The sequence below is a fragment of the Chiloscyllium plagiosum genome, chromosome 6, assembly GCF_004010195.1.
Source record: "Chiloscyllium plagiosum isolate BGI_BamShark_2017 chromosome 6, ASM401019v2, whole genome shotgun sequence".
NCBI classification, from domain to species: Eukaryota; Metazoa; Chordata; class Chondrichthyes; order Orectolobiformes; family Hemiscylliidae; genus Chiloscyllium; species Chiloscyllium plagiosum.
Genome location: NC_057715.1, coordinates 23,650,914 through 23,675,774, shown reverse-complemented (window position 1 = coordinate 23,675,774; position 24,861 = coordinate 23,650,914). Strand labels below are relative to the sequence as shown.

The following is a 24,861-nucleotide window of genomic DNA, read 5'->3' as shown; positions in this document are numbered from 1 at the left end:
CTCTATCACTCCCTGAGAATACATGACACTCTGAGAGAAGAAATTTCTCCTCATTTCAATCTTAAATGCATGACACTTTAATTTTAAACTCTGTTCCTGGTTCTAAAAAGGGAACCCTCTTTTCAGCATCCACTCTGTCAAGATTACTCAGAGTTTTATCTGGTTCAAGAACATCATCTTTCAACATTTTAAAAGCAAAAGGATAAGGGCAGAACAGTCTAAAACCTTGCATGAAAGGTAACCACCCCATCCCAAGTATCAGTCAAGACAACTTTTTCTGAACATCCCTCCACAAGCTTCCATAAAGAGAAAACCAAAAACTGTACACAGTACTCCAGATTAGATCAATATTTCATTTGCTTTCCTAATCATTTGCTGTACCTTCATATACCAGATTCATGTATTCACATACCTACATTCCTTTGTACCTCAAAGTTCTGCAATTTAAATCCATTTAAATTATATACTGCTTTTCTACCTATTCTGCTAAAGTAAACAGGTTTACAGAAGAATCCTCGAATATCCAAATGACACGGGCGAGGAGTATTTTGTTCAGATAATTAAATGTTCGCATAATTGAATGCCGGCTAGCAGTTTACCCAAGCATTGGAACCTTGCGATCACGGTCGGATAATCTGAAATTCAGATAATCAACTTTCAGATAATCAAGGCTCCTCTGTACATTTTTTCCACATGATATTCCATCTGCCATTTCTGTTTTGGCCACCAATTATACCAATTAAATGTGTGGGACTGAACAAAACTGCCCCAGTACAGCCACATTGAATTGAACTGTCTCGCCTTGTCTCCCAAAACATGAATAAGTCAACATTGGAGATTTAACAAACAATGAGTTCCGGCAACCTGCTTTTTTAAAAAATTGGCAACAACAACCTTTACAGTATCTTAGTTAAAAGCAGTATATTTTCCCACTTTTAAATCCACAGTCCAAAAAAACAAATTGTCTTTACAATATTACAGATGGTGGCTTCAACATTACATTACATTTGAGTAGCACTCAGATATTGACTGAATTTGAAGAGTAAATAAGAGGGTGTAAAAACTATTGGAGGTAAAATTTTCTCTTCCATGTACATCCGGAAGGAAATACATAGACCATTCACAAAGACGTTCCATTGTAAATAAAGTGCACATATTGCGTGTACACAAAACCTAAGGATATTATCAGAAGAAAGTCCACAGCTGATTCTATTTTGAAATCTACACAATATATTACACATGTTACAATCAAATAAGGAAAGGAATCAGTTCACCTTTCTTCATCCTAATCCTACACAAAATTTGCATTTAAAGAGGGAGGTGAGATTTCCAATTATATAGATACAAGTCATGAAGTTTTCTTTAGATAACAATGAAGATTTAGTTTATTAGAAACAATGTTTACCTAAGCAAAGTTACAAAAATTATTAACGAAAGTTTTAAAATGCACAAAATGTTGGCACTGGAGTGTGTAAGTTTAGTGACTCAAGTCAAGCAGTGAGTTAAACTTTGCAAATGATATGATTTCTTTTTCCTGCTGTCACCAACATAGTCTGCTTTGCAAAGTATTCTTTTCAGAAAGTTCAGAAAAAAAACCAACTAAATGATATCATAAATAAATATGTCAGATAACATATCTTGATGACTCACTAGAAAGTCATAAATATATAAATTCAGGGACAGTTACTACATTAGCTTTGCAGTCTATCATACTAAACTGAGTGAGGAACATGACTTCAAACATTCCAATCAGGGTACCGGTGTCATATTTACACAGCTAACCAAGGAAGCAGAGCCATTGGCAGTGAAAGACAATCAACAGAATTCGTAATCTACAGTTTGTCAAGGTTACATTAGATATAGCCAATTCCAGGAAAGTAACAGTGACCCACTTTACCCAAAGTCTCATCAAAGGAATTAAAATGCTCTTAACCAACATTGTTTCATAGTCAGGGAAGGATTTAAATCTTCCCAAGGAAATAGGTGAGTGGAATCAAGTCATGCAACATTTTGGAAAGTGGTGCAACTATCTAATGAAAAGGGGTTCGCAAGGGAAACTTGATACCATATGAAATGGCAATGTTCTGTAGATTCATAAAAATCCTCTGGACCAGATCACTGGGTTACCTACCATGAAATATGAAGATTAAAATAAATAGTAAATATATGATTGCCAGTGGATTCACAACAGTTCACTAAATGTTCAGGAATTGATAATAGTATTTTATTTTACTACCAGTCCATTTCTGTTATTGACACAGATGAGATAATAAAGTTAGGCTGCAGCAATCAATGGAATCTGATCTATAACTCTGTATGTATCTCACTCAAAAATGAAAATAAAACTACTTGGAATATCTCCATTGTTCAGATAGAGAGCTGCTCCTTACAATCACCTTCGGGAAATTATTGAGGTACATTCATTGATATTTGAGAACTGATAAACAACCTGACAATCAGAAGCAATTTTGCTCAAAGTAAATTTGTCCCTCAAAGGTCACTTGTTTCTAATTTCATAATTTAATTCTTTGCAGATCAGTTAATAAATAATGTGCCGCCTAACGGTGTGATACCACCTCACAGCCAGTAAAAAAATTCAGTCTTTTAAACCTAAGCCAAACATTACCCCTAGTTAATATTCACCTAAAATTTAATTGAAAGGATATTGGCAAGTATTTGCTATATTTTAATTTGTTCAAGTGTAAATGTCACACCCTGTGACATTATATGCAAAGGACAGGAAAGGCTTTCCAAAGCAAACTGCAGCGTTTATTGATTTATTTTAGAAAGTCCTTCAACAATTCTGCTCCTAGGAGTATATATTCCAAAGTGGAACCAGATACTGAGAAACACTGTGAAGTATTAGTCATCAAAGATAGGAATTTTGAATAGCACTCATATATTGACTATATTTGAAGAGTAAATAAGAGGCTGTAAAAATATTGGTGGTAAATTTTTTTTCTTCCATGTATACATCTGGAAGGAAACACATAGGCCATTCACAAAGATGTTCCATTGTAAATAAATTGCACACATTGCATGTACATAAAACCAAAGGATACTATCATCATGACAATGGGATAGAACTCCAAAATACTCGAGGGGTTTTAAGCCCTTAATTCAAATTTATTGTTTTTAAAAAAAGAGGACTGCGACAGAGATAAAATACCTACAGCTGAAAATTCAGGGGTGTGCTAGTAAAACATCTGTGTGGGAACTAAAGGATGTAACATAGAGTCATAGAGATGTACAGCACAGAAAAATACCCTTCGATCCAACTCATCCATGCCAACCAGATATCCTAAATAAATTGAGTTCCATTTGTCAGCATTTAGACCATATCCCTCTAAACCCTTCCTATTCATATACCCGTCCAGATGCCTTTTAAATGTTGTAATTGTACCAGCCTCCTCCACTCTCTCTAAGCAGCTCATTCCATACACGCACCTCCCCAACCCCCCCAGTGTGAGAAAGTTAGATCCCTTTTAAATCTTTCTCTTCTCACCTTTAGCCTGTACCCTTTGGTTTTAGACTTGCCCACCCCAGGGAAAAGCCCTTATCTATTTAACCTATCCATGACCCACGTGATTTTATAAACTTCGACAAAGTTTCCCCTCAGCCTCCGACGGTCCAGGGAAAATAGCCCCAGTCTACTCAGCCTCTCCCTGTAGCTCAAACCCCTAACCCTAGCAACAGCTTTGTCAATCTTTTCTGAACCCCCTCAAGTTTCACAACATCCTTCCAAAAGCAGGGAGACCAGAATTGCATACAATATTCCAAAAGTGGCCTAACCAATGTCCGAAAGACCCGCAAAATGACTTTCCAACTTCTATACTCAGTGCACTGACCAATGAAGACAAGCATAACAAATGCCTTATTCATTATTTCTTTTTGGACTCACCTCTTACTTACAATCTGTGCATTTGTGTGCTGTGGTTAGTATTTCTTTTTGTGTGTATGCATGAAAGAATCCTGGCTAAACTCACTCACACATGAGTTCATTTGAGTCTGGCAGAAAGGTAGCTACAAGCAAAGAGGTCCTTTTCAAAGTCACTGAGAGGGTGGCTAAGTAATGAAAGGGAGCCAGTTCATCCTTCCTCACCTAGGAGTTTCACATTTTGGGGACTCTCATCGAGAACAGATATGGTGCATGGGGAGGCCATTCAGTCCATTGTGCCTCCATCAGCAATGAAAGAGGTATGTCACTTAGTGTCATAGAGAAATACAGCATGGAAACAGACCCTTCGGTCCTACTCATCCATGCCGACCAGATATCCCAACCCAATCTAGTCCCACCTGCCAACACCCAGCACATATCCCTCCAAACCCTTCCTATTCATATACCCATCCAAATGCCTTTTAAAAGTTGCAATTGTACCAGCCTGCACCACTTCCTCTGGCAGCTCATTCCATACACACACCACCCTGTGTGAAAACGTTGCCCCTTAGGTCTCTTTTATATCTTTCCCCTCTCACCCTAAACCTATGCCCTCTAGTTCTGGACTCCCCCACCGCAGGGAAAAGACTTTGTTTATTTATCCTATCCATGCCCCTCATGGTTTTGTAAACCTCTATAAGGTCACCCCTCAACCTCCGATGCTCCAGGGAAAACAGCCCCAGCCTGTTCAGCCTCTCCCTATAGCTTAAATCCTCTAACCCTGGCAACATCCTTGTAAATCTTGTTGTTTAATTCCAATCAATGGCATCACTTACCATAATTTGAACCTACAACCAAAACAGAAGAACCAAATTTAAAAGATAAAAAGCTATAAACGATTGTCTTGAAATTGCATTGCTATAGCATAGAAATACCTGCTCAGTACTAGAAGAAATTTTTTGAGGTTTTAAATGTAAAAAGATTTATTAAGGCACTTAGTATCAGAATTTCACCCAGAAGACTGAAACAGCAACACTTTAAAAGGAGAGGCCAGTGGTTTAAGGTGGACAATGAGGTTGGAGAAACTGCTGGAGAGATAGTGGAGAGATTAAAATTGTAACCAAGAAAATTAAAATTTCAGCAAATAGACAAGGAATGAGTGTGTGTGTGAGAAAGATGAAAGAGTAAAGAGAAGAGAGATAGGCTTCCAGGAAAACTGTAGGAAAAGGAGATTGAACTAAGACAGCTTGACCTGAAGAGCAGGACAGTGTGGTGCTGGAAAAGCACAGCAGATCAGACAGCATCCAGGGAGCAGAAGAATCCTCAGATGCTGCCTGACCTCCTGTGCTTTTCTAGCACCACACGTTTTGACTCTGATCTCCAGCTTTTGCAGTCCTCACTTTCTCCTGAGGAGCAGGAACCCCTCTTCGTCCTATGAAGACACTCCTGGCTCAGAGTTGAGGGTGAAGACAATGCAGTTTGCTCCCTTAATTTTTATGTTTGAGGAGCTAGAGGTAGAAACAACCTTTATATTTTTTTTTCATCAGGTAGCATAGCAGTTAAAGTGGCCTGTTTAACATCAGAGGAAGCTCTCAGGAGAAGTGCACAAGATTTACTCCCTTCTACTCGAGGAAAGTGCCTTTAATTTTGAGGCAGTGAAAACGGTGATTTTAAGTGCTTAGTGCCAGAGGTGTGCTGTCAAAATTTCCAAACCCACTAGAAGTACCTGGACTGGAAATGTGTTGCTGGAAAAGCGCAGCAGGTCAGGCAGCATCCAGGGAACAGGAGAATCGACATTTCGGGCATAAGCCCTTCTTCAGGAATGGGGAAAGTTTGTCCAGCAGGCTAAGATAAAAGGTAGGGAGGAGGGACTTGGGAGAGGGGCGTCGGAAATGTGATAGGTGGAAAGAGGTCAATCCCTCCTCCCTACCTTTTATCTTAGCCTGCGGGACAAACTTTCCCCATTCCTGAAGAAGGGCTCATGCCCGAAACGTCGATTCTCCTGGTTGGTCCGGGTGTCCCAGAGGTGTTCTCTGAAACGCTCCGCAAGTAGCCTGCCTGTCTCCCCAATATAGAGGAGGCCACATCGGGTGCAGAGGATGTAATAGATGATGTGTGTGGAGGTGCAGGTGAATCTGTGGCGGATATGGAAGTTTCCTTTGGGGCCTTGGAGGGAGGTGAGGGGGGAGGTGTGGGCGCAAGTCTTGCACCTCCTGCGGTTGCAGGGGAAGGTGCGGGGAGTGGAGGTTGGGTTGGTGGGGGGTGTGGATCTGACGAGGGAGTCACGGAGGGAGTGGTCTTTACGGAATGCTGATAGGGGAGGGGAGGGAAATATATCCTTGGTGGTGGGGTCTGTTTGGAGGTAGCGGAAATGACGGCGGATGATGCGCTGTACATGGAGATTGGTGGGGTGGTAGGTGAGAATTACCTGGAATTTGAAAGGCTTAGCAGCTTGTTTTTCACCAGTTGTTACCAGCACTTAAAATGGAAGCCACTTATAAAAATCCATGAAATATGATGACAAAAGGATTCTTTCTCACGATGAATATTCATAGAGTCATAAACTCCCCACAGCATGGAAGCAAGCCATTCGGCTCATCAAGTTCACTGCAACCCTCAGAAGAGCATCCCACATGGACTCATCTCACCACTGTAACTCCATATTCCCCATGGCTAATCCACCTAGCCTGCACAGGTTGGACTGTGGAAGGAAACTCATACAGACCTGGGGAGAATGTACAAACTACAGAGAGATATTCGTCTGAGGGTGGAATCAAATCTGGGTCTTTGGTGCTGTGATCCACTGTGCCACCATGCCACCCCAGTGAATTTAAATCACGGTTAAAAGGAGTCAGAACTTAAGAATGTCAAATAATCTGCAAAACTAGGGATTGTACAATTGAATGTACAACTCTCACTGTCAAAATTCTGGTAATCTCCCCTGCAATAGCCAATGTTAAACTATTCACTGTTCACAAACAGTTCACCGAGTGATCCATGTATCAATTTCTTTTAGTTTAATCTTTTTGTACTCTCCTTTTATTTATAATCTGTGTTTATGTGTGCTGCATTAATATTTCTTCTCCTGTGTATTAACTAAAAAACTCACTGACCTGTGGCTGAGATTGTTTGTAAGTGGCCCAGTTAATTTCATGATTGGAGCCTTCTTTAAATAAAATTGAAGAGCAGTCAACACTGGACACGTTCTAGACAGGCAGACTGTTGATTGATGCAAGTGAGACTGTGGAAAAAAATTGTGACTCTGTGGCGGAGTTAGATCAGAGAGAAATAAATGTGCAAAAATGAATGAAGTATAGAATATTAGCAAGGAGGGATCTTGTGGTGCAGTGATAGTGTTGCTCCCTCTGGGCCAGTAAGTTCAAGGCCAACCTGCTCTAAAGATGTGTCATAACACATCGGAACAGGATAACTAAAAATATCTATATGTCAGAAATACATTTCTGCAGTAGAAACTGTAAAAAAAGCTCTTGTCACTCAGTGTTAGCATCTCTACCTCTGGGTTAGAAGGTTTGGGTTCAAGTATCACCTGCCTCAGGCATGAATCATAATTTGTCTGAAAAGTTTTGTTAAAATGTCTAAAATGTTAGCAAGAAGTGTGCATCTGCCTTCTGGACAAAGATAAAGGTTTTGACTGGGGAAATTGACAAGAAGCTGTTGGAAATGCTAGAAGCAATCAGAGTTGATTGGAGAGATAAGAGATTGTAGCTCTGTATGTTGGATAGATTGCTATTATCAGGGCAGTTGTTGATAAAAATAAACTTGCTGTAACCTGGAATAGGGTCAATCAAGGTTGCCTGTACCATTGTGATTTAATGCCCATGAGGAAGGCATGATGGAAGAAGCAGTCAACAAAGTTTTGAAAGTTGGCAATTGTTAAAGGTAGTGAAATGTGTACATGCCAAGGTAATAGTGGTTTGTGCAGCAGAGGACTTGCTGGTATTAATTGACAGAAGGAATGAAGTAGTGAAAGCATTTGAAATGAAAAATGTGAAAAAACAAATTTATGAATATTGGAAAAAATAACAGTGGGAAAGTAGAGATCAGGATAAATGGTCAAAGCTGAAGCAGCCATTTCAGTTTAAGTACCGAGGGACCATCATATCAATAGGTGATTACTGTTGGAAATAAATCAGAGCTAGAGTAGCAATGGCAAAGAATATATTCTCCAAACATAAAGCATTGCTCAGCATAAGAGAAACAGAAAAATGCTGTTGATAAAATACTCCAGGGGAAACTCATTTTGAAACAGTAAATAAATAGACTTTTATTCTACCGAGTAATACTCACGAAGCGAGATAAAGCAAGAACTCTTCAACCTTTGCAGAGAGAACTTCGTAAACAGAAATTATGTATTCTGTGGAGGAGCTGGAATCCTACAATTGGCAAGTACTGCTAGAAAGGCAATCACAAGTGACTGCTGAGAAGAAATCAAATAGGGAAGGATGGAGGTGGTGAGGAATGACTTGGAATGAAATTTTATATTTTGTGATGTATTATAGATGCTGCTGTTTTATTGATTTATGTCTCTGAGTTCTGCCAATATCAAGAAAATTAATTAATTTGAACTATGTGTGTTTCACAAGAGCTCAACATTTGGAGGGATGTTCTGAATAATGCAGCAAAATTAATTTTTGCATAAAAGAAAGATATATTTCCTAAGTCAGGAAACATTCAAATAACAGCAACTTGCATTTTTATAGCACATTTGATGAAGTAAAACATCCCAGGGTGCTTCACGGGCAACATTTCAAACAAATTCCTGAGCTGTCTGAGGAGATATTAGGTTAACTGACCAATAGCTTGGTCAAAAAAGTTAAGTTCGAAGGAGCACTTTAAAGTAGGAAAGAGAGATACATTAAAGAGGAGGGGCAGGGAGGCAGGCCCAGAGCTTAGGAAGTTGGCTGATGAAGACGTAATCACCAAAGGTGAGAATTCTAACATTCATTCTTGTAGGTCAAGATGAGTGAGGAGTGAACAAGATTTAGTGAGAGTCAGAATGTTGGTAGCAATGGTTTTTGGTGAACTCATGCTTATGCAAAGTCAGCTGTAGTAACGGCAAAGATGAACATTTCAGCAGTTCAATATTTTCTTCTCTTTGAAATTCCACACAGTCAAATCTGCACCGACATTTTATCATTCTGAGGTGACACTATACTGCTATGCTGCAATGCCAGACTGGACTATTGCACTCTGGTTTTGATTATAATGCAAATTCTGAACAGCATACCCCAGCTTCCAAAAAGGGATCTATCAAAATTAAGACTTAGATCTCTAACTGATATCAAGAGAATTAGAAGTAAATGAATCATTTATTTTACAACTCGGTTCTCCTGATTTTCTATAAGCTGTTAACCAGGAAATGAGACTTCAAAAATGTATTATTATGTACACCAGTGGTTTTACTTAGCAATTTTTAACAGTATTTTGTATATTCACTGGCTCAATTACAGGAGCAGTTTTAATGTCTGACTTCTTTCTTAAATTGTTAATGTTGTAAAATGCACAAAATATATCAAATAACAATTCTAGTCTATACTGCCTTGCTAAGATTAGCAATATACATAAAGTAGCTTTGGTTTTATCTACTTGCATACTCTAACATCCTGACAAAGTTAGGTCCATGAAAAGAGGGTATTTGATATTTCCAATAAGCTAACATAAAGGGAAAGGGTTCTGTTTGATCTGCTTCTGCCCCATTGAACTCATCTCCTCATAAGTTGACTCTGTCCTGTCCCCTTTGGTCCAGGAATTCCCTATCTATATTCAACACACCAATGCCATCCATCTTCTCCATGCTTTTCATTACCCCTGCCCCCAACACCTCATCCTGACCATGGACATTCCATCTCTCTATCTGTAACCCCCATGAGTCCCTCTGTCATTTCCTCTCCTGTAGACCCATCAAATCCCCCCCACTGACATTCTCATCCACTTGGTGGAACTGATCCTCACCCTTAACAACTTCTCCTTTCAATCCTCCCACTCCTACAAGCCAGAGGGGCGGCCATGGGTACCCGCATGGATCTGAGCTTTGCCTGCCTCTTTGTAGGGTACCTGGAACAGTCCCTCTTCTGCAGCCACACTGGCCCCATCCTCCACCTTTTTCTCTGCTACATCAGTGGCTGTATTGCCGCTGCCTTGTGCTCCTATGAGGAGCTCAAACAGTTCATCCACTTCACCTACACCTTCCACCCTGACTTCAAAATCATCTGGACCATCTCTAACATGTCTATTACTGTCCTGGAACCCTTCGTCTTCATTTCTGGAAACCAACTCATGTATTACATACATTACAAACACAGCGACTCCCACAGCCACCTCGAGTACACCTCCCCCCACTCCTCCCAACCGTACTTCTAATCCTGTACTCCCAATTCCTCCATCTCCACCATATCTACTCCCAGGAAGAGCAATTCCACTCTAGGACATCCCAGACATCCTTCTACTTCAAGGACCGCAATTTCCCCTCCACTGTAATCAACAATACCCTCCATTTCCCTCACCTCTGCCCTCAAACAAAACACCTCCAGCCACAAGAAGAGTAGAGTCCCCTTGGTCCTCACATTCCACTCCACCGATCTCCAAGTCCAATACATCATCCTCTGCCACTTCCGCCGCCTGCAGTCTGACCCCACTACCAAAATGATATTTCCCTCCCCACCCCATCTGCTTTTCGCAGGGAGTGTTCCACCCATAACTCCCTCGTTAAGTCCACACTAGCCACCAACTCCTCATCCACACCCAGAACCTTCCCCAGCAGCCACACCTACCCTTTTACCTCCACCCAAGGTCCCAAAGGTATCATTCCAAGTCTGGCAAAGATTCACATTCATTTCCTCTAACCTGATTTATAGCATCTGGTGCTTCTGATGTGGTCTCCTCTATACGGAAGAGACCAAACACACAAACTCGCAGAATGGTTCAGGGAACATTTATGGTCCATACGCTCTAATTAACCCCACCCTCCATCCATTTCAACTCCCCAGAAGACATGCCCATCCTGGGCCTCCTCCATTGTCAACATAAGGCCACATGCAAACTGAAGGAAGAACACCTCATCTTCTGCCTCAGGAGTTTACAACCATTCGACCTTAACATAAAATTCACCAGCTTCGAAACCTCCCCACCCCATCTCATCCCAGGTTTGCCCTCCCTCTGCTCCATGCCCCCTTAACCTGACCCTACCTGAACATCTTCATTCCCACCTATCCCCTCCACCCTCCCCACTGACCAATCACAGCTACCTCCAACCTGCATCCATCTATCATCATCCCACCTTTCCCTCAGCCTCACCCTTCCTTGTATTTATTTCACAGTGACCTTCCCCTCCCTCAGTCCTGATGAAAATTTCTGACCTGAACATTAACTCCCCTCCTCCTCTGCTGCTTCAGCTGCTGTGCTTTCTCCAGTTCCACTTGTTTTCCGTCTGTATCTAACGAACATTAACTGCCATATTAAAAGTGCAATGACAGACAGACTCATTGAACAAAGACTCAGTAAGTCTTTATTGAGCATGAGGAAAACACCAGAGGCACAAGTTACCAAATTATGGTGTGAATTTTCAGAGGTTCTGCATTTACTGCAAACATTAAGAAATAATGGATGGTAATTTCAGATGGGATGTTCTGAATTTGTGTGCATATTAAAAAGACTGAACAATGACTAGAGCTTGAGATAAACTGTGATTTCTGAGAAAACATTTTGATTTTCCCTCTCCAGGAACACATTATGGAGGTGATCAAAAATCAGGAGTTTCTACTACTTCCTGCAGATGACATCCTTAAACTTATTGTAAGTGATGACGTAAATGTTCCGGATGAAGAGACAATATTCCATGCCTTGATGCTGTGGGTGAAATATGACATGCCATCAAGATGCAGGGAACTTGGAAAACTACTTGCTTATATCAGATTACCTTTGCTACCACCGCAGGTAAATTGGACAATTTTAAATGTTTTTTTTTCTCCTACTCGTCTTACTTTTTAATTTTCCAATATGATTTAATTTCTTATCGCTAAAGGTTAAGATGCTTGAATCATTTGCTATTTAGTTAGAGTGTCAAGATATTCTGTCTGCTCCCATTTACTCCTCAGGTAAACCTCACCCCACCATCACCTGTACTTTATAGTCAAGGAGGATGTTTAATGTCATATGGTGCTCCAGCGCATGTCCATGGCTATTATATGCAAGCTTATCAATCTATTAATTATCTATTCAATTTACACGATAGTCCAAGAGATTTCCACATCAAGCAGTCAATTTACAATAATCATCAAAACCTTAAACTCACTACTCAAATTTTTTGCAGGGCTTTTGTCCTTTTCTGGAAGAAACCAGAGCAGGAAAATGCCTTCAAGCCATCTGCTCAAGTCCCTGAAAAGTATCACTTGAAATCAATTTGGACCAGATCCATCAACTTATGCTGAAAGAGAATATTCTAGCTTTAGCTTCATGTAATTCAAATATATTCAATGTCATGAAAGCTATAATAACATCTGCACTCTGTACGCTAGATTACATGATATTATGAGTAGGTTTGCAGCCAATCTCTGAGAACTGTAATTGAGTGAAGGTAACAGAACCTAGCATTATGGGTCAGGTGTAGGGTTCTGGTTTGCAATCAATTATTCCCTGATTTTTAAGTGGTTCAAATCACCCCTCGTCCCATTGTTCTAGACACTGGACTTATTTATGGAATATGAAATGAAGTTAACAGTAGAAGGTGTTTCAGGGCAAAAGAATGTCTGCATTTATTTACAAATAAAAGGGAGGTACAATACAAAAATATAGATCAATGCAATAAACAGGGAAATTGACACAACCAACTGTACAGAGGACAGCATTACTATTAAATACACCATTTGCTAGCTGAACACTATTGGAACCTAAAAGCAACGGTTTTAATCATAGAAACTTTAATCAGGTTTCCTATCCTTGGGGTCCAAATGCACTATCACCATCCACCTTCCCTTCCCTGCTAGCTAGGTCAGCACTTTAGGGTCTTGGGAGTTTCACCACTGAGGAAAACACAATTTTGAAATGAGCCTGGATGAAGACTACATACTGGGTAGGCTTTTCAGTTTAGGTTGAGTCCGCAGATGTGGTTAGGGGTGCAGTGGATCTGTTGAATAAGTATTGATTTTCTTTTCTTTCTGCTGGTTTTGCAGACCCGGTTTCCACCTCAGGATATGTCTGAGGCCTTGTTGTGTTGGTTGGGGTTGGTTGGTTGGTTGGTTTTCAGGATTTGTCGGTTCTTGGATCTGCTGATCAGGCCAGTTGCTACTGGTTCTCCTGGTTCAGAAAAAGGCCTGTTTCGGGTAACTGTTGCTTGGAAGCTCTTGGATTGTACTTTGATGTTCTCGGATTGTTCATGGAATTGCTGTCGGAGATAGATCTTGGGATCACGCTTCGAAATAGCCGCTGGAATTGCTGTTGGACTGTTCTTTTGAATTGCCCTCTCTGGTGGGCTCGGGGCCTGCAATTATACTGATTGTAGGCCCATTATCTTCATGCCAAATCTGTGTTGTCCATTGTGTTTCTGGTGTTCCTTCTGAAGTCAATTGGTTTTCTATGAATGGATTTATGTGTGGATGGATTTCATTTGAAGTTGAATGTCTGGTATCTCTGTAGGCCCTATACTGTCTGTGCTGCTTTGCCCGAGATGTAAAAGCTAACTTGAGCTAGAGTCTCGTTAGTGTCATTTGTTTATTGAATGGAATTGAATTGAATTTATTGTCACATGTACTGAGGCACAGTGAAACGCTTTGTCTTGTGAGCAATACAGGCAGATCATATAGTTAAATAGCATGGATAAGTAAATATTAGGTAAACAGCAGCAAAAACACACGTACAGTGAAGAGTTGTGAATCCATTCAGCATTCTAACAACAGTAGGATAGAAACTGTTTCGAAACCAGCTGGTGCGTGTGTTCAGGCTTCAGTACCTTCTCCCCGATGGTAGAGGTTGTCGAAAAACATTTCCAGGTTGGGATGGATCCATGAGAATGCTGGTGGCCTTTCCTTGACAGCGGGCCTGGTAGATGGATTCTATAGATGAGAGGTTGGCCTTTGTGATTGTCTGGGCCGAGTTCACCACTCCCTGTAACCGTCTCCAATCTTAAATGGTACAGTTGCCATACCAGGTAGTGATACATCCAGACAGAATGCTCTTGATGGCGTACCTATAAAATTTGGCAAGGGTATTCGCCATCATGCCAAATTTTCTCAGCTGCCTGAAGAAGAAGAGATGTTGTTAGGCCTTTGTAACGAGTGCATCCACATGAAGAGTCCAAGAAAGCTTGTTTGTGGATGACCACTCCCATGAGCTTGGCACTCTCCACTCATTCCACCTCTGTGCTATTAATGTGTAGGGAGGCATGAGTAACATCCTGCCAAACGTCAATAATGAGTTCCTTAGTTTTGCCAGCATTAAGAGCTAGGTTGTTCTCAATGCACTCAGTGCACCATTTTTCCAGGTCTTCCAACTGTAGTCTGTTTCATGGCCATCTAAGATTCGACTGACTATGGTGGTGTCTTCAGCAAACCTGTAAATGGCATTAGTCTGGTACTTAGTGACACAGTCATGGGTATACAGTGAGTACAGTAGGGGGATGAATATGCACTCCTGGGGGGCTCCAATGTTGAGTGTTAGTGAGGACGAAATGTTGTCCCCAGTCTTCACTAATTGTGGCCTGTGGGTCAGGAAACTGAGGATCCAGTTGCAGAGAGTGGGGTTTAGTCTGAGATCACTAAGTTTAGTAATCAGTTTTGAGGGAATAACAGTGTTAAAGGCTGAACTGTAGTCAATGAGTAGGATTCTTACGCAGCTGTTCTTGGTGTCAAGATGTTCTAGGGAGGAGTGAAGGGCAAGTGATATGGTATCTGACGTGGATCTGTTGGTCCGTTAGGCAAATTGGAGTGGGCCAAGAGTAGTGGGGGGGCTTGAGTTGATTAATGCCATGACCAGTCTTTCAAAGCACTTCATGACCACCAAAGTTAGGGCTCACTGGGCGGTAGTCATTGAGACATGCTGCATGAGCCTTCTTAGGCACAGGGATGATGTTGGCCCTCTTGAAACAGGCAGGGACAGTGGCCTGCTGCAGGGAGAGGTTGAAGCTGTCTGAGAAGTCAGTTGATCTGCACATGCGCTGAGTGCACAGCCTGGTACTCCATCTGGTCTTTTAGAGTGGAGATATAAATTGGAATTCCAGGCTGAATAATTGCCCCAAACAGAAATCTCCATTCTGCTGGCTCTGTTGTGTATTTACTGCAGCCAGCAGAATGGTTCTGCTGGGAAGGGTTCTACTGAGTATTTTAGATATTGGAAAAGTCCAGTGCCTTGTCCAATATTTTATATAATGCGGATTTTTGCTCAATCATACACAGGCAAATACCTATGAAATAATTAAAAATCACACAACACCAGGTTCTTGTCCAACAGGTTTAATTGGAAGCACACTAGCTTTCGGAGCAACGCTCTGAAAGCTAGTGCTTCCAATTAAATCCGTTGGACTATAACCTGGCATTGTGTGATTTTTAACTTTGTACACCCCAGTCCAACACCGGCATCTCCAAATTATGAAATAATTAACTGTAAAAGATTAACAGTCTTTTACAAGAGGACTGTTTTGCGTCATTTTGGAACTTAAACATCTTTCAAAGATTAAATAACAGCCCATAATTGTCCATGCCCCACGGCATGGGCCATCGGAGGAAATGTAGCATCTCAAATGTTCATGTACTCAAGTATCATTAGCTGTGGTCTAGATAGCAGTACGTCTGACTGCAGGACAAGTTAACAACATAAAGAGGAAGACTAACAGACCTGGAGGAGAGCCTTGCAAATCTCTGTTTTTGAAAATCATGTCAAAATTCCCTGGGACAATAAAAAGGCTTGAGGTAGACTCTCTCAAATGGATGCTAATAACATTCTTATCAAGTTAAAAATTACACAACACCAGGTTATAGTCCAACAGCTTTAATTGGAAGCACACCAGCTTTTGGAGCGGCGCTCCTTCATCAGGTACTACCACCTGATGAAGGAGCGACACTCCGAAAGCTAGTGTGCTTCCAATTAAACCTGTTGGACTATAACCTGGTTTTGTGTGATTTTTAACTTTGTACACCCCAGTCCAACACCGACATCTCCGAATCATTCTTATCAAGCTTTTTGTTCTTTGTTGACTCTCACTTTCACTTACTCAAAATCACTGCCATCCAACCATCTACTCAAGCAAAATGTTGGAGTATGTGTATTTCAACAGAAGTCTTGCAACTAGTCCTTGTTGCTATACATGCAACCTGGATTAGAATTGGAGCCATAAATTCGTGTGACTACCTCAACACCACTCATTCCATTTAACACAGGCTAGAATACATACAAATCCACTCTGATCAAACTGGAATTGTGGGAAGCACTAGATAAAGCATTGTGCTTGAGTAAGTGGAGGAAGCATTTATTCGGTTGGCAGGATTACTTGATATGGGTATATTACCTTTTTAACTAATGACATGTCCTGAGCCAGTTCAGAATGCATCTCCATGAGTTCTAATTATAATTCATTTCAGGAAGATCGGCAAATGTTTAGTGAGCAGGATTTTTCTGAAGAACGTACTATTTGTCCAACTGAAGAAAAGTCAGTCTCAAGTGTATTGACTTTGAAAAAGCCTGCTCCATAGCAACAATGTGCTAGTGGTGGATAGCAAGGCGGATGGTCAGACCTTACCCCCTCATTACACTGGAGGTCCTGCCCTTGAGAAGCACCCATCACTCTGATTGGGCAGAAGCTCTTGCATTCGCAGCAGTGACAGATTTCCACAGAAGTTCCAAAGAGACCATCAACGGCAACTGGAATATGGTAAACGCAAGGCATTTTGGGATCAGAAATTTCATGGATAGAGGCAAAGGGTTTGCAGCAGGGGTGGGATCTGGAAGCCAGCCAAGGAGGAACAAGGACAGGGCTGACAACTTGGGGAAGGATTGGAGATGCCCCAAATGCAAACAGAATATCCTTCCATTTCATGTACCCACTCCTTTCCTCCTTAACTTTTTTGAAAAACAGTTTAAAAATAGCCTTTGCACTCTGACTGGCTCCTGCCACTACGTAGTATTTTGTAGGATCACAGAGTCCCTACAGTCTTGAAGGAGGCCATGCGAGCAATCGAGCCCAGACTGCCCCTCTGAAGAGCATCCCACACAGACCCACAGCCTACCCTAATCCTGCATTTCCTGTGGCTAATTAATCTAACCTACTCAACCTTGGACACTTTCGGGGAAATTTAACATAGCCAATCCACCTAACCTACATGTTTCTGGACAATGGAAGCAAACCTGCACAGACGGAGGACATGCAAAGTCCACACCAAGGGTAGAGTCGAACCCAGGTCCCTGACACTGTGAGACACCAATACTACCTACTGACCCACTGTGCTGCCCGTGTATATGAATATACAATGCTCGTGAATGTGCAACAAACAGAGAATGCACTGGAAAACTCTGTGGATCTGGCAACATTGGTGAGGAGAGTAACACAAAATTTTTCAGGCCCAGTGTGAGTCTTCTTTGGAACTGATGATTCTTTCCCATCTTTAATCAGACTTTTGTGGTGAAATCATTTCGATAATTCCAACACAGTTTCCTTTAAGCCGCATTGCTGTTCACTACACAATCATCTCTTTGTAAATTGTTGAGGCTTTTAAGATACGAAATATCACAGCTCAGTTGTGATACATTTAACAAATCCTGATAGTGATCTGCTCTTGCAAGTGGATATATTTTTCACCTGCATCCTTGCTTGCTGCTTTAAATAATTTGCAATGTACTAGTTCAGAAGAATTAGCACTAAAATGCTAAAACCTTTGTGAATCCCAATGAATCCCAAACTTCTTTTTCAACTGTGACCTCCACTTGAACACATTGTACGACCAGAGTGATAATTGGAGGGGATGTGGTAGAGAGAATTGTGAAGTTAAGTGCAGGCTCATCAGCAGGGATATAAGCATAACTAAAACACCAATGCTGATTTGTTCTGTTAGTGTCAGTGGGCAGGCCTCAGGCCTTTTTGTATTAGGCCACACCTATAGGTAAGATGAATCATGCTCACTTACAGATGCTTCACAGTCTGTCCAAGGCCTGTTAAATCTCAGTATTCACCTCACAGCCACTATTGCTGCCTTAAAGCTTGTGACCACAATTCCCCATCTGGTGAACTCATTGATGGTCACGACCCAGTTTCAGAACCCCTGCTCTGGGAATATGTTGCTAAGTGCAATCAGGCACAAGATATCAAACTGTTTGACACAAGTAATCCATTTTACTGAACAGTCCTTTTTTAAAAAAAATTCTGCTGCTGTATAAGTGTTTGAAACTGAAATCTGAACAGACAGAATCTGAACCATGCTAGTGGAGCATACGCAGCACAACAACAACTTTTTATGGCGTCTTCAACTCAGTGAATTCTTCCAATGTACTCTACAGGACTGTTTGCAGACAAAATGTGAAACTGAGCCCATAAGGAAATGTCAGAAAAAGCTTCATCAAAGCGATGCAAAGGAACCTCTATTATCCGAATGACACAGATTAGATTAGATTACTTTAGATTAGATTACTTACAGTGTGGAAAAAGGCCCTTCGGCCCAACAAGTCCACACCGACCCACCGAAGCGTATACCACCCAGACCCATACTCCTACATTTACCCCTTCACCTAACACTACGGGCAATTTAGCATGGCCAATTCACCTAACCTGCACATTTTTGGATTGTGGGAGGAAACCGGAGCACCCGGAGGAAACCCACGCAGACACAGGGAGAATGTGCAAACTCCACACAGAGAGTTGCCTGAGGTGGGAGATGAACCCTGGTCTCTGGTCCCTGGTGAGGCAGCAGTGCCACTGTGCCACCGTGCCGCCCACAGGTGGGGAGTATATTGTTCGGATAATCGAAAGTTTGGATTATCGAATGCCGGATAACATAGTTTAGTCAAGCATTAGAACCTTGCAATCTTCTCTGGGTAATCTGAAATTCAGATAATCGAATGCCAGATAATCAAGGTTCCTCTGTATATTTTAAGGAATGTCTTAAAAGGAGAGGAGAGAGAGTTTTTTGGTGAGAATTTCAAAGCTTAGGGCATCAACACTTGAAGACTCTAAACGCATGGAGTGGTGAAAATCAAGGATATGCATGAGGACCATAAGATATAAGAGCTGAATTAGGCCATTTGGTCCATTGAGTCTGCTCTACCATTCGATCAGAGCTGATTTGGACAGAATTGGATGAGTTTATAGAGGTTACATGAACACAGATGCTCAGAAGATAGCTATCTTATGATGGAGAAATATTCAAAACTCGTCTTTTGATTGCTGCCAACGTGGCCAATAGCCTGCCTCATCAGATTGTACCTATTTCAATTGGTGAGCCAGGAAAACGTTTGGGCATGAAAAGAAAAAAGGAGTCGAGTCAGTAATAGAGTAAGTAAAGGGAGTAGGGCAACATTAATTAAATACCTTAAGGGATGATGATGCAAGTCAAAATTAATTGACACTGAGATAATTCATTGGTTTGAGAGGGGATGTAAATGAGAAAACAGGAAAGCAAAGTAGGAGAGCAACATGGCAGAGGAAAGGCTCCTGTGACCCATGAATATGACAAAGTAATTTTGCCACTTTAAGGGTTTTACTGGAAAGCCTTTCTTAATGCCTTTTGAACAAGAAAGTGGCAGCACATGGAGGTTATTTGTTGAAGGAAAAATGGTGGTGATGTATATTGCACACTTGAAACACTGACTGAAAGCCCACTGACAGTGGAATACCAAATACCAGATGAATGCCATTTACAAGTTAGCTGAAGACACACCATAGTTGGTTGAATCTCAGACGGTGATGAAACAGACTACAGATGGGAGGTGAAATACCTGGAAAAATGGTGCACTGAGAACAACCTAGCTCTCAATGCTGGCAAAACCATGAAACTCTTTATTGAATTTCGGCAGGATGTTACTCATGCCCACTACACATTAACAGCACAGAGGTGGAATGAGTGGAAAATGTCAAGCTCCTAGTCATCAACAACAAACTTTCTTGGACTCTTCATGTGGACACACTGGTTACACAGGCCCGACAATGATTCTTCTTCCAGGCAGCTGAGAATATTTGGCATGACGGTGAATACCCTTGCCAACCTTTATAGGTGCGCCATGGAGAGCATTCTGTTTGGATGTATCACTACCTGATATGGCAACTGTACCATTTAAGATTGGAGACGGTTACAGGGAGTGGTGAACTCGGCCCGGACAATCACAAAGGCTAACCTCCCATTTATAGAATCCATCTACCAGACCCACTGTCAAGGAAAGGCTGCCAGCATTCTCAGCGATCCATCCCACGCTGGCAATGCTTTTCTATAACCTCTACCATTGAGGAGAAGGTACAGAAGCCTGAACTCACATACCAGCCGATTTTGAAACAATGTCTACCTTATTGTTGTTAGAATACTGAATGGACTCACAAACTCTCAGCATTCGCCTGTCCCTGTGTTTTTGTTTTTGCCGCTGTTTGCCTATTACTGGCTTATCTATGCTATTTAATGATGTGATTTGCCTATATTGCTCTCAAGACAAAGCTTTTCACTGTGCCTCGGTACACATGACAATAAATTAAATTCAAATTCAAATTCAAATATTCTAAATGCTCCTGCATGCATTAAAAGCCAACAGGTAATAAGGCAAACACGGGGAATGTATGGTGTTGACCATCGCCTTCATCCACCCTGTTAATCCATACTGATGATTATCAATTTTTAGTCTACAAAGAACGTATGCCATTTATCGAACATGTCTTCAAAGTATCCGACGTAATGTGTAGCCAATTCAAATTATCGCTATAGTTTATAATGCAATATCGAGAGACCTGTCATCCTTTGTACTCCTTTATAGTTTCAAACTTACAATATCTTCTGACCTAGCTGAATATGAATGAATATTTTTCATGTTATTGGCACTTACATAAGATGTTCTAGATAAATCTAAACAGAGCATTAAATATTGGGGATGTCAATGTGATATGTGAGAGATAACTTGTACTGGTGTCTGTCTGACAGTTATCTATAAGCAAACCTGAGTGAAATAATGTTGGTATGCTTGTCCTTTTCGCATTATTCAGACTCATTTGACTTATATTAGATGGTGAACAAGTGGAATAGCAGTGTGGACTAGGCATTTTTTATACTGCCTGCTTATCACTAAAACATGACATGTAGCTGCTGAGCTGTAAAAGTATTGATCGCCCTCTGAAAGGTATGTCTGTACATGTTTACTGCATTAATGAATGTCCCCTGTGCTTGTCTTATTATCTGTTGGTTTCTAATGTATACAATAGCATTTAGAAGGTTTGCTGACTGTCAGTGGGCTTCCAGTCCCTGTTTCAAGTCTACAGTATACATTGACGCCAAAGTTCCTTCAGTAAATAACCTCTATGCCCTGCCACCTTTTTTCTTCAAACGACATAAAAAAGGCTTTCCATTAAATCCCTCAAAGTGATAAAGTGAAAAGCACTTCCAAAAACAGGGCTCTGGTTTCATCCGTTATCTGTTGACTAAAAGGAATGTTTCCAACTTTGAAATGAAATATAAAATGGTAAAGCTAGAGGCAATTCTGGAAGATGAATAATACAACTCAAAATGCCAAACTGCAAAAAAAATGTGCAAACCTTTGTTAGGTCTCCTTAATAGTGATATGAGACATGACTTTAAAATAAACATGACATTTAGTCAGGTTTGCCAATAATGAAGATGTACACATTCTGATGCTGTATTTATTATTTTACATGGTAACAATGAACAAAAATATGCAAATTTAAACCATTTCAAAAATGTCATGAAGGATGAATGCAGTCATTGAGAGCTAAGTGCTGATTAATCCATAAAATAAAACATTAGATTGAACCAGGAATATAAGTTTTACCTTAATCGTTTGGTTTCTATATCCTTTTAAACTTTAAGAAAGACCAGAATTCAGCATTGCCATCTTTGGGGAGATTACTAAATTTCTGCTCAATCACTTCAGGAAGTATTGAAAGCCACAGATTTTGAAAAGAGAAGATTTAACACACATCCTGGGGTTGAAATCAAAATTAATAAAGGAATTTTGTTTTGAGAGTTGGGTCGCCTGCATCGGCATTTACATCATTTACTTTGATCTTGTACTTTAATCCCTTGACAGTCTTTCCAAACTAATAACAGCAATTATTTGGAGGAGGCTAACATAGTGAAACCAGTTGACCACTTGATCAAATCAAGTCATTTTGTGCATAAACAATTAATTTTCATTGCAGGCCTTGAAATTATTATTGGCGCAGAATGAAATGGTTAACAAATTGCTGTCTGAGCTGTTCCGACATAATTCAGCTTGAGCAGCAAAAACTGATCAGGAAGGCAAATTGAATGTTGGCATTTATTGTTAGGGGATAAAGTAAAACAACTGTAAATTGTGTAGGACTTTGGTGAGACCACATCATGAGAACTGTGTACAATTTTAGTCTCCTTGGGTGAAAAAGGATACAATTACCTCAGACGCAGTTCAGAAAAGGTTCACTTGTCTCATTCCTGAAATGAAAGGCTTCTAGTTTGATGAAAAGTGGAACTGGTTAAGACTATAACTATTGGTATTTAGAAAATGAGAGGTGATCCTATTAAAAGGTATAGGATTCTGAGGGTACTTGGTATGGTGAATGCCAGGAGGGCATCTCCTTCTGTAGGGGAGACTACAACTGGGGAACTTAGGTTAAAAATAGAAGACCTTCATTTAAAGTACAGGAGGATTTTTTTTCTCTCTCAAATGGTCATTGATATGTGGAATTATCTTCTAAGGACAGTTGAGGCTGGTTTGTGGAATTTGTTGAAGTTTCAATTTTTGATAGACACAACAGTCAAGGATTATGAGGGGCAGGTGCGAAATTGAGTTGGGCCAAAACCAGGTCAACCATGATTAGATTAGATTACCTACACTATGGAAACAGGCCCTTCAGTCCAACAAGTCCACACCGACTTTCTGAAGAGTAACCCACCTAGGCCCGTTCCCCTACATTTACCATGAACACTATGGACAATTTAGCACGGCCAATTCACCTGACCTGCACATCTTTGGATTGTGGGACAAAACCGGAGCACCCAGAGGAAACGCACGCAGACACTGGGAGAATGTACAAACTCCACACAATCGCCCGAGGCGAGAATGGAACCCAGCTCCCTGGCGCTGTGAGGCGCAGTGCTAACCACTGAGCCAACATGCCACCCTAAAATGATCTTAATGAATCACTGAATAAGCTGGAGGGGTCAAGACTCTTGTGCTTAACTCTTACATTCCTAACTACTGCAGGGGCACAGGTCATGAGCAGAGTGTGAACATCTTTCATGCATGTTCATCTGCCTTAGTCTTCATTACAGATGCAATTGTGTATTTGGAGACAAATACATTCCTGATGAAGGGCTCCGGCCCGAAACATCGATTTTACTGTTCCTCTGATTCTGCCTGCTGTGCTTTTCCAGCAACACACTTTCAACTCTGATCTCCAGCATCTGCAGACCTCACTGTCTCCTATTTGGAGACAAGGCTGAGTCAACCTGGAACCCAGTAACCACAAAATTCTATGTTGCCCTAAATTCAACTCATAGACAGACCATTTGATGTGATGAGGAAGCAGACAACAGCAAGCCTGTGTGAGTTATGGATCAGGCATGATGAGAAAGTGTCACATCTGGGTCATCAGTTACCTCTGCCAGACGCGACAGAAGCCTAACAGCACCAGATGTGGCTAGTAGAAATTTAAGATTCGCAGAGTGAACACCATAGTGTGGAAAAACAGTGCCATCAAAATCCCAGATGGCCGCCAGATGCCAGAACACCTGCTCATTTGATGCAGAAGCACAGAGGAGAAGTAACAGATTTAGTCACACTTTTTAAATACACTCTAATTTCTGATGAAGCCAACAGAGATTGAATGTGGAACTGTTATTTATTAAGTATTGTTATTCATTTACCCTGAGCTCAAATGGCACTTTTATACTTAGAATGTGGTTCCAACAGCATTTATACATTCAGTATCAAAGCACAAAATGTAATCAAATATCAGCAAGATACCCAAATAGAATGTACAAATTAGTCAGAAAAGGGAAACTTAGAAGCATAACATTCAATATAATCATGTTAAAAATCACATAACACCAGGTTATAGTCCAACAGGTTTAATTGGCAACACTAGCTTTCGGAGCACTGCTCCTTCATCAGGCGATGGTCATCTCCAAATCAGTTTAATCATGACTGATCACCCAACTCAGTACCCTGTTGCTGTTTTCTCCACATACCCTTTGATCCTTTTAGGTTTAAGAACTGTATCTATCCCCTTCTTGAAAACAATGTTTTTCCCTCAACTGCTTCCTGTAGCAGCAATTCCACAAGCTCACTACTTTTTGGGTGAAGACGATACTTCTCATTTCTATCCTAAATGGCCTTCCCCAAATCCTTCAAAATGTGACACCTAGTTTGGACTCCCTGATCATTTATAACATCAACCCATGTCATATCCCATATCCCTTGATACGTTTGGATAACTAAAATCAATTAAGTTTGTATTCAAAGTAAGAAACTAATGAGAAGTAGTTGCTATGTGTGAAAGTGTGATCCAAGCATAAACCTCTTTACAAATAAAGACCAAGTCTGAACTAACTGATTTTACACTTTCCCAACCATCCCTGGAGGAGAAAGTGAGGTCTGCAGATGCTGGAGATCAGAGATGGAAATGTGTTGCTGGAAAAGCGCAGCAGGTCAGGCAGCATCTAGGGAACAGGAGAATCAACGTTTCGGGCATTAGCCCTTCTTCAGGAATGAGGAAAGTTGGTCCAGCAGGCGAAGATAAAAGATAGGGAGGAGGCACTTGGGGGAGGGGCGTCGGAAATGTGATAGGTGGAAAGAGG

General features: G+C 41.0%; 1 protein-coding gene across 1 annotated transcript in view; it reads left to right on the top strand.

Annotated features, from left to right (window-relative positions):
* LOC122550513 (kelch-like protein 1) overlaps positions 1–24,861 on the top strand; it is a 423,308-nt gene that overhangs the window by 256,273 nt on the left and 142,174 nt on the right. Inside the window, exon 5 of the mRNA XM_043691355.1 lies at positions 11,618–11,830. Within this exon, the coding sequence (XP_043547290.1) occupies positions 11,618–11,830 (213 nt within the window). The remainder of the gene's footprint in view (positions 1–11,617; positions 11,831–24,861) is intronic.